This window comes from Lepisma saccharinum, chromosome 10 (genome assembly GCF_977018435.1).
Source record: "Lepisma saccharinum chromosome 10, izLepSacc3.1, whole genome shotgun sequence".
Lineage (NCBI taxonomy): Eukaryota > Metazoa > Arthropoda > Insecta > Zygentoma > Lepismatidae > Lepisma > Lepisma saccharinum.
This window is the reverse complement of record NC_139238.1, coordinates 9190312-9205091: the sequence shown is the minus strand read 5'-3', so window position 1 is coordinate 9205091 and position 14780 is coordinate 9190312. Positions and strand designations below refer to the sequence as shown.

Sequence of the window (14780 nt, the reverse complement as noted above, 5' to 3'; positions counted from 1 at the left end):
GGTTTACCGGGTAGGACAATTTGTAACACCCCGTTTAAAAAAGTGATGGACACGATACGTATTGTGTTTTCCGGTTGTAGGCAAAGAATTTGTAAATAAACACATTTTTGGCAATGGGAAGTGTTGGAGCTAAAAACGGTGCATTTTGGAGTGTTGTTGGACTAGTTTCTTGTGTTAAATTACTCCTAATTCCATCTTAGTAAGTCCCTGTCATGATTTCACGCGTGGTGTGTTATAATTTACAGTTTGTCGCTAATTAAATAACGAAACCCCAGTGGATGACGTTGTAATTGTGTGTGTATATTGTTAATACTGGCATTTCATTAAGTAGCAGGTATTTGGACATTGAGGCGCGGACTATGTTTGCAACTCCTATGGAGATGACAAGCTCCTCTTTCAAGTTTTGTTTTGCAAAGATAATGTTGTTCTCCCTTAACATAACCTAACCTAATAATATGTCATTACGGCAAGAGTCTAGTTTACGTTCTTTTCCTAAGGAATACGTGTCATATATCGTTGGAAAGGTTATTTTATAAGGAATTCAACAAAGTAAATCCCAAGGCGAGGAAAAATTTTCTGGAGGAGAAACTCGAGAAAAACCGATGTTGTCCGGATATGCGAGATTGAAGGTACTGAGGACATTTTTCGATAATGAAGCACATATTTAGGGGTGAAATGTGTGCTAATGGAACCTAACCTAACAGGCCTAACCTAACCTCGTAGGCATACCTCGTTGCCGTGAATGGTTAGTGACAGAAAGTATAAAAAGAAAAACTTACTTACTCTACGGATGCCGGAGCGCCGGCTGTCTGCTAGCACGGTTTTGTAAACGGGCAAGAAGGAGTGCGCAAGAAAGATTTAAACGGGTAAGAAGGAGTGGACAAGAAGGACGTAAACTAGACTCTAGCCGTCATTACAAATAGACATTTATCTAGCTAATTCACATGAACGTTGGTACAATCACCCACAAAAATTGTTGTCACTGTTTTCAAATATATATATGTTGAAATTAAGGATCTCCCATGGTTGGTGACATTTGTGTTTCAATTATAGACTTATATAGTGGGAAATTTGGGAACACATAAAAAAAAAAGGCAACAGTTCGGTATATCGGAAACACATTTCTTCATTTTTACAGGAGAAACTGTATATGGAAATGAGTTTCTGCAAGCTTTCCAACGTTCGTCGAGGTATTTTCTTTCATCGTGGAAAATATTTGACCGGGAAATTGTGTATTTTTCAAGAGAAATATCTCACCGATGCACAATTGCCATTGCTCTCGCTACGTAAACTGCATGCTGCGTAAGTTTGATGACAAGCCCCTGTCAGTGTTTCCAACCCCCCTTTTTTTTCACTATGCTTGCCTAATCTAACCAAACCTAACCTTATCGGAAATGGTTTGTGGGGCTATCCGTCAGCTACCCCTGCATATTGTACAATTTCCACCGGTGACGAACACGATAATAGGTATTTTACGGTGAAGAAGGTTGGAAACACTGCATACCTAAAACATGAGTCAAAATGTGGCTGCCATAATGTGTGTTTCGGATGCAAAGAAAGGAATAAAAAAAATCACTCTCTATGTGAAAAATTGTGTTTATTTTCGTGTAAAAAGCATAATGGCACCTTGAACTATGTTCCGCAATACACAATTGGTAAGTATGAACCATGTGAAACACAAAATATCCGATTTTAATTTGTTTCCGATATACCAAACTGGTACAAAAAAAAATGCACTTCGTAACATATAGGCCTACTGTACTGGAAAATCCTAGAATTTTATTTTTTCAATATACCTACCCAAAGTGGTATTGGGACATTCCATGAAAAGTGGGCCATTCCTTGTAAATAACAATTGTTTGATATGAAAATTATTAGTGTTTTGAATTGCATTAAGTTTAAAATGTTTTTAGTGCATATTTCAGCAACAAAAAATATTCGCATCTGTAGCCTATATGCTTCACAGACGAATGAAGTCAAATTTTGCTACATTTTTAAAGTGTCACTCACGTAACACATTTCAGTTAATGCTTGTCATGTGCTCAGGCTGTCATCAATCTCCATTTGTTAGCAGACGCAACAAAATACTTCATAATTCTATGAAATCAGTTCATTATGAATATTTTAATCCAACCTCATGTCTAAATCCTTACATTTTGTGAGCGAGATGTCGCACACGTAATGCTGGAATGCCCCAATTAATATTTGTATCTAAATTTGTTAACTATTATGTAACTCTTCCTTTGTTGGAGAAAGAATAATGAAAGTTTTTTTCATGTATAAATGTGTATCATTTTTACTAGTATTGTAATGTAATGCATGCATTAAAAAATCACCATGCACATTTCAGTGTTTGTGATAAATTACTTTGTGTTACAGCCATTCCACTGATTTCGAAGTCCACCGTAATTGGCTAGCAATCACACACAGCCTTCCAATCAGCCAGTGGTATTATGATGCAACCTCTGAATGGACTTTGGACTACCCACCTTTTTTTGCCTGGTTTGAGTTACTGCTTTCACAGTTTGCAAGATATTTTGATGTGGAAATGCTGAAGATTGAAAACTTGAATTATGCCTCGCCAAGAACAGTTCTGTTTCAAAGACTAACAGTTATCATCACAGACCTTGTGTTTGCTTATGGAGTCAAGGAGTAAGTAAAGGTTATTATTTGTAATAGTCTTTCTTCCAAGCATATTTTGGTCTGGTACAATGTTTTTGTCCAAAACAAGAGCAGACTGCTCTGTTTGATGGAAAATTTGAACCAAAGTTAAATTTTCGTGCACACCTAATTGCAGTTATTTTATTTCTTCTCTCCCCTATTTTGTTACATTCTTATTCCAGTTGAGCTTTTTGATTACCTTTAGCAAAATTATGAGATCTGAGGGCCAGTAATGAATTATAAAAACATTTCCGGCAACAGTATGGTATAGTGAAAAAACATTTCTTCAATTTTACAGGAGAAACTACTTACGGAACTGAGTTTCTGTAGACTTTTGGAAGCTCGTGGAAGTTTTTTCTCCCATCGTTCAACTTATTCGGCCGGTAAATCATGTATTTTTCGACATAAATGTATTTTCGATTCACAATAGCTCTTGCCACCATTACCATCGACTACGTGAATCAAATGTTGCCTGTGTTCGATTATGTAACTCCCTGTTAGTGTAGCAACCAAGCGGTAGTTTTACAAGATGACGTGTGAAGGTTGCATTGTGAATTTTTTTTTTCCAATTTAATTTTCTATGTTTGCCTAACCTAACCTTCTGTGAATAGTTTGTGTGGCATTTTTTGGTTAATAAGTGAAGGTTGCATTGTGATTTTTTTTTTTTCCGAATTTAATTTTCTGTTTGCCTAACCTAACTGAACCTAACTTAACCTGTGAATAGTTTTGAGTGGCATTTTTCGGTTAATAAGTTTGGAAACACTGCATATCAGCTGACTATAGACAACATGAGTCAAGATTTGCCCGCCATATTGTGTGTAACGAAAGCGAATTAGCAACGAACAATAAATACTTGTAATCTGAAAATTTACACTTTTTTCAGTGTAAAAAGCAAAATCCCACGTTCAAAAATGTTCCGCTATGCATAACAAGTAAGTACAAATGTAAATAATTAGGAAATAAACGAGCGAAATGTGTTTTCACTATACCATACTGTTACCGCATTTCCTAATTCGATTCATGTTCATGTTCATATGAAGGGTGCACATTACCTTTAAAGATGTGTAATTTTTTGGGGAAGTTAAATTCAAAAACATCTGTTCACAAATTGTTCATCACCATATTCATTCTTTTTTTTTTTTGCACACTGTATTGTTTAATAATTGAAAGAAAACCACGAATGAAGCAAAGGTACACTAACATCAACAGTGTAAAAATCATCCCATGAAAGCAATTAGGATATGCATTTAAGACAGGAGCATAGTAATTGCATTATATTTTCAGGTTACTGAACAATAACAGTGCAGCACATTGAGTATTATGAGTATTATTGTTATATTCTGTTATAACTAAAATGAAATTAGTAAATTGACTTCTTTGTAACATTCACCCATACACATTTCTAAATTATTGTTATTGCTCTGCTTATGTATGGCCTTAGATGCTTTTGAAACCATTTTGTAGGGCATAATTGATATTGATATGTTACAGAAACTTACATATGCGCTCTTCCACAAATTTATCAGAATAACAGCCATGTTGCTTAGATTAATGTTTTTATTTTTTGGAATTTTACAAGCTTATATCAAAGCAGGAAGGGTGGAGTGCAAATAGATGTATTTTTGGAATAGCAGTTTTGTAAGTACAAGTGAATAACTTTAAGCGATACATATTTAATTCGATATTTTCCAGATGCTGCATGTGGCTGAGTACCTGTGGGGTAAGCAAAAGCAGCAAGTGGAGCTTGAAGTGGGGATCTCCCTCGTCTATACTACTGCTTCTGTTAGTTGGTAACGCGGGACTTCTGATCGTGGATCATATTCATTTTCAATACAACGGCTTTCTATTTGGATTGCTCTTGCTGTCTGTTGCAAGAATTCTGCAGGTGTGTTCTCACAAAATCAAAGAGATTGACATCCGGGTAGATACCTTGTTATGACTGTTGCTCAGTTAGAATTTCATGGCAAACATAGTTTACAGTATTTTTTGGGGTGACCTTTTCAAAAGGCAACAAAAATGCAACCTCAGTTCCGCATAGTATACCCCAATAACTGCAGTGGTGCAGGCTCTGCCACCTGGACCTATGGCCAGTGCAATCCTCTGTAGGGTTGCGTTGTGGCCTTATATAACGTTTTTTCTTCTTTTTTCAAAGTACTAGTACAATTTTTATTCTGCCGTCGGACAACTTCAATGACACAAAAGGAGACTAGCAGTGATTTTTTTATATTTAAGTATCTAAGTATTTATACACCACAAAATACAGTATTAATATTTATTAAAGGCCCAGGCACCTGACGTCTGGTTTACAAACGATTCCGGAATACACAGATTAGTCAGCTTCCGGTGTGAATTTGTTGAGATATTAGACCAAACTTAGTTCTTCGAGGTTATTTCACAGAGTACTTACGTCTTCGATGTAACTACTTACATATTTACTTCACTTGGCGATAAAAACGCTGAAAAACACTAACGTTGAACACTTAGGGGGAGTTGGGGGAAAGCACCAATCTTGCTGATACCGAGTTCGACGTCTTCAATCTTCTAATCCTCCTGTCGTGGGTTCATAATAAACATGTAGCCTCTCTTCTTTAGTAAGCTTTTCTCAGGTTCTGGTAGAGATACTGCACAGGCCGATAGTTCACTCACAGTTTATTCTTTAGACACTATCTCTCTTTCCGGCTGAGATCATACCAGCTAGTTCACTTACAGTTCGTTCTTTAGACACTATCTCTCTTTCCGGCTGAGATTAAGCCCGTTAGTTCACTTACAGTTTTTCACAGCCCGTGAAACCAATAACCAACGTAACACGGATCCTAACCGTATCAATGCTTGACTCGGACTGTCTTCTCTGCAACGCACATCAACCGTTCGCTAGAAAAGACGTTAGCTTATCTTGCTGCCCTTTTCTCGCCAGCGAGGGCAGGTCAACTTTTATAAGGGGTGCTTTAAGATCGGTTACACCTATATGTGCTAGGTGCCCCTTTACAGCCTCAGCTTTTAACCTAGGCAATGATAACACCATTAAGCCTTGTTTCCATGATAACCAAAAACTAAATATGCTGACCAAGGCAGAATTTATTTTATTTTAAAACAAGGGTTCTCAACCTTTGCGTCCTCAAAGTAGTCCACGCCCCCTCCCTCTAGGCGTAATGAATTATTGATGTACAAAACTGTGCTGTTAGGGTTAATAAATCTAACTCAAATAATATTTTACTATGCTTTTATTATTACAGATATTAAAAAATACTTGTTTTGTTGATAGAACATTTTCATTAATTAATAAAAGTGCTTAATAGGCCTACATTACAAAGCATTCTGCCCTCACTGCAGTTAAAATTTCAAGCTACATCATTTGGTTTTATTTCTTAAGAACACAATTAATGAGTGACAGAGAGAACTATTTGCAGAAGTTTCTTTTCTGAGACCTACACAAGGGGTTTGTGTTTGCCACAACTTTTTTTTTGGGGGGGGGGGGTAATTCATGTATATATTTTTCATTGCTCACCACGCCTCCCCAGGGGGGGCATGCCCTCCAGGTTGAGAACCCCTGTTTTAAAACAAACTAAACTTTACGCTTCAACCTTCTAGTAAGGTCTTCAGACTTCAGTGCCAAATACTAATCAAATAAGGTGCAAAACAGGAAGATATATATACACAAAAATAACCCCCCTCCAGACACAAGATAATAAGAAAGTTGTTTATCTGGAACATTCCTCTCCAGGTGTTCCAGCAGGTGGCCGTGTGTCAACTGTTTTTTCACCTGACGGGCGATTTAGATAAAAAATTCCTTTCATCTGGAACGTGGTTGGACTCCTTATCTCACGTTCTTTATCCTTATCTTTTCTTTCTTCATTCCTCTTCCTTCTTTTCTCTTCCTTCGCTCTTGTCCTTTCCACTCTTCCTAACACCTTCTTCCATTCTTTGTTTATCTTCAGTCCCCCGTTCCAGTTCATTGTGTCTTCTTCACCTTTCTTCTCTATTTCCTTGGCGTCCTTCCATTTTCTCACTAGTACACTCTTCTCCCTTCCTATCTGCTTAGCCTCATCCCACTCTGTGTCATGTCCTATTTCTCTCGTCTGCTTAAATATCGCATTTGTCTCCTCTCTCTTAAGTTGTACATCATCCCTATGTTCTTTGAGCCTGTCTTTCATCATCTATTTTGTTTCTCCTATGTACACACTGACATTCTTTACACTTCCCTTCTTCTCTGTTTTCCTTTTTCTTGTTTGCATTCTTTGCTATTCTTAAGATGCTTCCTCCTCCCTTCCTGTAAGTTTTAATGCCCACTTTCCTAAGCACTTTGCATATCTTTTCTGTGGTCTTCCCCATACTCCTTATTCCAAACCACCTCTCTTCCTTTCTCTTCCTCTTCACCGCTGCCACTTTTCTTCCTTCTGTTTATATCCAGTCTATCCTCCTTCTCGTAGCCATTCTTTTCCAGCTGTTTCCATATGCTATTTATTTTTGCCTTCTTTTTCACATTCTTTCGTGCATATTTTCTTGATTCTGTCCTCCATATTCTTTATAAAAATTCTTTTCGTCACCTCACTTACATCACTTCTTTTGTGATAGAATACCCCTGCTGCACACTTCTTTAGATGCCAAGTGGTTTCAATTTCTTGTCTTCTCCTCTCTATTCATAATTGGGAAAAAAGACACGCGGTAGTATATAAATACGGAGAAACTAGTACTCACTTTTATCTTGCTGTACAGCAAGTTCCAACGAGGATGGTGGCAGTGGCCACTGAAATTAATCGAAAAAGAAGAAAAAACAGCTTCGTGGATAAAAGTGAGTACTAGTTTCTCCGTATTTCTCCTCTCTAGGTAAGAAGATTTTCACCCTCAGAGACAGTGTTGATTTCAGTTATGGTAAGGAGCTGGGCCACAAGTAATGTGACAGGTGCAAATAACTAAAGTGTTGATACACCCAAAGAGTGTAATTCAATCAAGCTACATTAATTTATCTCTAGGTATCATGATGCTACAATTTAAGTCTTATAATATTTCTGTATAAATGATACCGTGCGTCCATTTCAATCTGCAGCCGAGAGATCGGGAGAAGCGTGGCGGGCGGCACTGACGGAGATGCCGACATTTGCGGCCTGAAATGCCCGCTTATTTTTATGGACATATGCAGACATTTATATAAATATTGCAAAACGAGCACTAACCTGTGTTATAAGAGTATGGTTTTAATTTTAGTAGCTTAGTGACTGTATGTGCCGATGATTTTGACACGCCCACCTCTTGTGAAACACGGCGTAGAGGTTTGTTTGGAGAACGTTCTAACGCTGCACCAATATCATCGAGTTTTGCTTCGGTTAGAATCCGTCGTTTTTGCTTAGGTGTTTTAAAATTTAACGATACAGTTTCTCGTAATTTAAGGACAAGATGTCTAACCGTATCTCTGTGTGGAGTTGAAACGCATGGGAATTTCTGTACAAATTACCTACACACGTCTCGATACGAGTTTGTTTTCACGTAGGTACGTGTCATACATAAAAAAATCTTTGTTCTAACGTGAATCTTGCGGCTGGCATTCCAATCGTCTCACTGACACGTCACACATACACACTACAATAACACAAACAAGTAACTGCAAGTAACCAAGAATAACACTCTTGCGCACAGTACGAAATTAACACGCTCTTGGTTTACATTGCTCGCCACTATATTTACAACTCTGTCTTCATCTAGTCGCGAAGGAACAAAAAACTCGAGCTCGGAGATTTCGGATTGCAAGGAAGCTCACGAACACTATTGACTTTTAACGGTTTCTTCTACAGCGTAATCTTGATACAGTGTTGCACATTCAAAACCTCCAAACGATCCCCATTGGCACAAAACTCTTTCAAGGATATAAACTTAAGCAGGACGTTACTGGTCAAAACTATGATTAAAATGTTTTATTATCTGTGGCTCTTAACATCGTTTCTAAAGCGTATTTTTTTTGTGTATATAAGAGCAGAACTTGGATGAATTACAGAAGAACTTTTGCGTGTTATAACACAGGTTAGTGATCGTTTTGCAATATTTATATAAATGTCTGCATATGTCTATAAAAATAAGCGGGCATTACAGGCCGCAAATGTCGGCATCTCCGTCAGTGCCGCCCTCCACGCTTCTCCCGATCTCTCGGCTGCAGATCGAAATGAACGCACGGTAGTAGTGGAAATAAAATCCTTAGAATATAATATCGAACTGCATATGAAAAGTTAACATATAACATCCCACTCCAGGAAAGTGCATGGAACAAGGAAAATTTCCACGCTGCAACTCGCAGACTCTCACTCATACAACATTCGCAGACCTTAGTAGTGTAGTGACTACGACATCAGGTTCAAATCCTGGTGGTGCACATTGGTGTTCTTTGAGCGTGTCCCTTCATCAGTTTCATCACTCGTTGTCACGATTAGCCAAAGTGGCAGAAAAGCGATGCCCCAATCGCAACAATTTTACTGAAGTACCTTTCTAATGTTTTAATGTTATGCTTACATTAATTAATATGTACCCTTGAAATTCAATGTTAATAAATAATAGCATTATCATAGAATAATAGTTGTCTTGGCATTAGGGATGGGACTGATTAATCGATATTCTATTGGTATCGGCCGATATAGGCATATCAGTAAAATTACCGATTATTTTACGGATCCGATATATCGATAAATATCTGATAATTTAGTGCAAAATTCTGCCATTATGTTGTAATTTTTATGGATAATCTCCATACCCTACTTTCTAAAAATGTAATGTCTAAATATGCATTTTCTCTTACACTGCAGTCACCTTGAATCACACATTTATTAAGGAGGTCAATGAACCTTTCAGGTTCTTCAAGGACCATTTCTAATTTTATATCGGATCGGTAGAATATCGGTATTGGCCAAAATTTCATATCGGCCCATCCCTACTAGGCATGTTCGGAAATATAAAAATAGATTTAAATTAATTGTCAACCATTGGATCTAATGATGCCAGGGTTCAGTAGCCAGCTTGTGGCTTTGAGGTTGAGTAAGTCTGATATATAGGAAATTAAATGGGAAAATTAGTGGTCTAAAGTAAGTAAGTCTAAACCAAAGAAAAGAAAGACAGACAGACCTGCTTAGAAAGGAAAATTAGAAGTAATATAAATAATATCAGAAAAGTTCCTACTATCTTCATCTTGAACCTAATTATTTTGATTTCATTTTCTCCTTCCAGGAACGTTTTTTGTCAGCTGCATTTTGGTTCACAGTTCTTTTAAACTTCAAGCATATATATTTATATGTGGCTCCAGCATACTTTGTGTACCTCTTGAGAAACTTTTGCTTCAAACACCCAGCGCAGGAAGGGCCCATTCTTTGGTTCTCCTTCTCTCTGACGAAGATAGCAAAACTGGCCCTGATTGTTTGCTCAATATTTATTATATCCTTTGGGCCGTTTGTTGCTATGAATCAGATTGGACAGGTAAGGATTTTGAGTTGTAATCTGTATCATTCTCTTCTTTTCAGCATCTTAAGGCAGATGAATGATTAATAGATGGAAAATTTTCAAAGTATTACTATCGAATTAAAAATTATAGATACTAGAGTTTGAACTCCAATTAAAAATTAACCAGTAGACTACATAAAAGAGAGTTACAAAATTTAGCTTATTCAATTCTGTTTTAATCTATGCTAACTATTTTTTTTCTTCGAGTATGCCTTCTATTTTTTTTATCATGAAAACAAAACAAGGGCCAATTTTTTTTAGTTTTGCAAACGATCGCTATCTTTGAAATTGTGTAAATCAATAACGAGTTGTCCAATCATTATGAAATTTTAGTTGTGTGCTGGCAGAAAGGTTTTAAACACAATTGTCAATTTTCAGGTTTTCAAAATTTCTCAAAAAATTGTAATTTTCAGTTTTGCCAAACAACTTTTTCTTGATATTGGGTAGTCCTATACAATATTGGTCTTGTTTTCAAGTTCTTTGCATCTGTTTTTAAAATGCATTACCATTGTCAATTCGCATTGTGAAACTGATTTTACACAATTTTTTATTCAGCAGAGTAAAGCTGTTTGCGGAACGTGCCAACACGTCACAGAGCGATGTTCATTGAATCACAGAAACTGCTGGTGGGCGCTGTGAGCCAATTCTTCCGATGTTGCCACATTCCATGCGTACTCCACTGAATAAAACCTGTATAAAATCGGTTTTGCAAGTGTGAATTAATATCGTATTTGTAGGACTACACAATACTAGGAAAACGTTGTTTTGTTAAACTGCTAAAACTTGATTTTTGAGAAATTTTGAAAACCTGAAAATTAATAATTGTGTTTAAAACCTTTCTGCCTGCACCCAACTTAAATTTCATAACGATCGGACAACTTGTTATTGATTTACAGAATTTCAAAGATAGCAATCGTTTGTAAAACTAAAAAAAAACTGGCCCTTTTTTTGTTCTGACGATGATTAAAAATAGAAGGCATACTCGAAAAAAAATTGGTTAGCATAGATTAATGCAGAATTGAATAAGCTAAATTTTGTTGAAACTCATTTTTATGTAGGTCTAGTGGTTAATTTTTAATTGGAGTCCAAACTCTAGTATCTATAATTATTAATCCGATAGTAGGCATGCAGGTCCGAATTTTGAGGTATGAGATCATATCCTGGATTTGAGAATTAAGTAGGATTTTGTGGGTTTTGTTTCACACATTCCTATATGAGATCTGTCAGGATACATATTTGTGGGAAATAAATCACAATTTTGATGTTATGGTGAATGAAGTATTAAATGAGATTGAAAACTTTTCATTTATTACCCAAATGAAAATGTACATAAAAAAAGGTAAAGTGCTCCTCTGTGGTATGCACCATGCCATGAAGGCATATAGGGGGGGTGTAAGGTTAGGTCCCCACACTTTCTTGATCACGGCCAGGGGGGGGGGTGATGTGATCAGCACCATGCCCATGGCAGTCTATACCTCCAGGTACCTACTTTATACGACGGTGGGTGGGTGCCAGAGCTGCTTGAACAGGTGGAAACAATCCCGGTTCTCCCCTGCTGGGGATCGAACCTGGGCCTCTCGCATGGTAATAACAATAGATATTAGATTTCAGTACTTTTCAATGGTAACATCGAGGTAAGATTATTCCTTGCAATCACGGGGGCTCGGGTTCAATACAGAGGCATATAGTGGTTTGGATCCTACTTTAAACTGTAGGTTCAGTCCCAATTAGCCTATCTGTGCATAAAGTGGACTTAAAACAACACTTCCATATGTTCCATGATGATTTTTTTAAGTCATCCAACAGATTTTTAATACCATGGACAGTGCTGAAACTAGAAGAAAGGAAATATGGTCAAATGTAATTTATGTAATATATATATATATAGATATGTGTGTGTGTGTAGTTAAAGGTTTGCAGTGTCAGTAGCCTAACTTCAACTTTCTTTCTAGTTTGAAATACTTTTAGCATTACTTCTTATTTTTGTTTTATTACAGGTGATATCACGTTTATTTCCATTCAAAAGAGGGCTGTGCCATGCATATTGGGCTCCTAACATTTGGGCTTTGTATAATGTTGTTGACAAGGCAGCTGTACTTGTGGGTAGGCATTGCATTTGTAGTTTAAACCATTGAGAAAATATAGAAAAATACCATAGAAGGAATATTATTTGAAATACATTGTTGTTTCAAGTTCTGCAACTGTACCTTTGATTTGTAACAACTCTGTTGAGAGATATTTACACTGTATTTCCTGCAATATGAAACATTGTCTATTGACATTAGTCGACACACAGCTTAAATTAAACATTGTGTATTGACATTAGTCGACACCAAGCTTAAATTTAATAAGCATATTGAAACTGTTACTAACGACGCTTTCAGAAACTTAGGTTTTATAATCCGGTCAAGCCAAGACTTCACGAAAATAGACTAGTGAAAATACTTTACTATTCCCTCGTACGGTCAAAACTAGAAATATGCGTCAGTATCTGGAATCCCACTCAAATAGACTTAATTCATAGACTAGAACGTATTCAGTCAAAGTTTCTTAGATATCTAAAATTCAAAGCCTGTGGAGAATATCAAACATCGATTCGTACGATAATCTAGTCTCAGAGACCAACTTCAGCAAACTAGCACTCCGACGACAAGTAAAGGACGTGCTCTTTATGTATAAAGTAATTAACGGTATACTAGACGATTCCAACTTATCAGCCGTATCATTTAATGTTCCCAGTTCCAAAACGCGTCCCAAGCACAAAATCTTTCATTGCCAGAGAGCGAAAACGTCAATTCTTTCTACCCCTCCCCAGTGTGAAGAGCGTGCAACTCTTTCAACACAATTTCATGTGTAAATAACACAATTTATATTTTTGCAATGAATTCATACAATTTTAAAAAGACTATTACTGGAACACTGAATCTATTGTAGTAATATTATGTAATTAGAGCACTATAATTGGGCTTGGCCTGTTGAGCTCTATCAATAAATAAATAAACAATTTTGATTGCCAGTTTGCTCCACACATTGTATGTTAGAAATTAATAAGGGCTGAAACAAGGTTTTCTCCAACAGAGAATAGAAGAATAACATGGATATTGTTGAAAAAATGCAGCATATTTGTGACTACATAGCAATGTTATTTGAAGTATTCACTGTAGGTCACACTGGTATACAGTTGTTTTATATGATATGAACTAGCCAACTAAATCAAGTGGACATCATAACAATGTTCAAAATATGAAAACTGTGTAGTGTTTACAGTAGGCTTATCACATTGTTAGAGGCACATATTTTTGGTAAATAAAAAAGCAAAATTTCGGTACAAAAACGGAGTCAATTTCGGGTTCAAAAGCGGTAAATAAAATAAAATATCGGTGTTATAGTGGTGAAAAAATGGATGAAAAGTGGTATATAAAAAGACATATTGGTTTTAAAATTGTGAAAATAATCCTAAATTTCATTTAAAAACTACACTTATTCCACAGAATTAACATTTCACTTCTAATAGCACATTATCAGAGTATTAAGTTTATTTCTGTCTAAAGGAGTCCCTTTTTGCTTCTCCAATATTAACAGCAGAATTAATCAATTTTCCGGAAATTGCATAACTCTCAGGATAATTCAGACCTCAGAAGGTGTCGCGTCGGTGAATAAACCCTGAATTTCGTGTTTAAGAGTTAATTTCGCTTTTTACAGTTCATTTCGCATTATTTCGTGACAAAATATGGTCACAAAATGCACCTCACACCTTTCAAAAACATGAAAAATTAACACTACAATGTGTTTTTTCAAATTTAGTTTTTTTGTCAAAAACGAAATATGCATGCCCCTACACATTGTCTTCTGTTTTTGGTCATAAAATACTGCGATATATATTTTGAAAGCCACATGATATTTTATAATTTGTAACTTAAGGAACAATAATCACATATCGTAACATTACACATTTATTTCACACATTGTTATGCAGAGAGTATTATTACATATGCATGTTCAGTTCAAAATATTTGTATACCACTGTGAGTATAAATAATCAATAATATAAATAAAGTATCAATATGATAGTAGGGAATTTAGTTGCATGGACTTTTTATATAAATTAATTATAATTAGCAGATTCTTTAATCAGTGAAAACTATTTTGTCTGCCAATCATGTATGTAATAATGTCTTTAAATATACAGTCTTAATGCTAGCCAATTCCTGAGTTCTGATTGTAGGTTTAATAAAACTCAGGTTTGTAATTTTCAAGGATGATTTCTACTCAGTACGGGAAGAAATTTCCTTCTTGAATTGACAACAGAAGTGTTTTCACACAATCCTGTTATAAGGAAACATGAGCATAACCATGGAAGGTTACACAATTTCATTTTTGTTTGCAGGTAAAGCGTTGGGATTTCAAATAAATTCACCAACAGCAGTTATGACAGGCGGACTTGTTCAGGAATTCAACCATGTTCTCTTACCTACAATACAACCAAAGACAACGTTCATATGCACTCTAGTCTCCATTTTGGTAAGTTTTTGTTGAAAAAATAAACATTGCATTGATGTTCAATTTCTGAGAAACGTTTGAATTTGACACGAGTCTACAGTTTTAGAGATTTCAAGAAAAGAACTAAACACATAAATTGCATATTT

At 36.1% G+C, this 14780-nt stretch overlaps 1 protein-coding gene across 1 annotated transcript in view; it reads left to right on the top strand.

The window, feature by feature from the left end:
• xit (ALG6/ALG8 family glucosyltransferase xit) overlaps positions 1 to 14780 on the top strand; it is a 120039-nt gene that overhangs the window by 101605 nt on the left and 3654 nt on the right. The window contains exons 2-7 of the mRNA XM_083129504.1: positions 52 to 199; positions 2380 to 2652; positions 4354 to 4546; positions 9865 to 10110; positions 12132 to 12237; positions 14522 to 14655. Of these exons, the coding sequence (XP_082985630.1) occupies positions 114 to 199; positions 2380 to 2652; positions 4354 to 4546; positions 9865 to 10110; positions 12132 to 12237; positions 14522 to 14655 (1038 nt within the window). The 5' untranslated portion in view covers positions 52 to 113. The remainder of the gene's footprint in view (positions 1 to 51; positions 200 to 2379; positions 2653 to 4353; positions 4547 to 9864; positions 10111 to 12131; positions 12238 to 14521; positions 14656 to 14780) is intronic.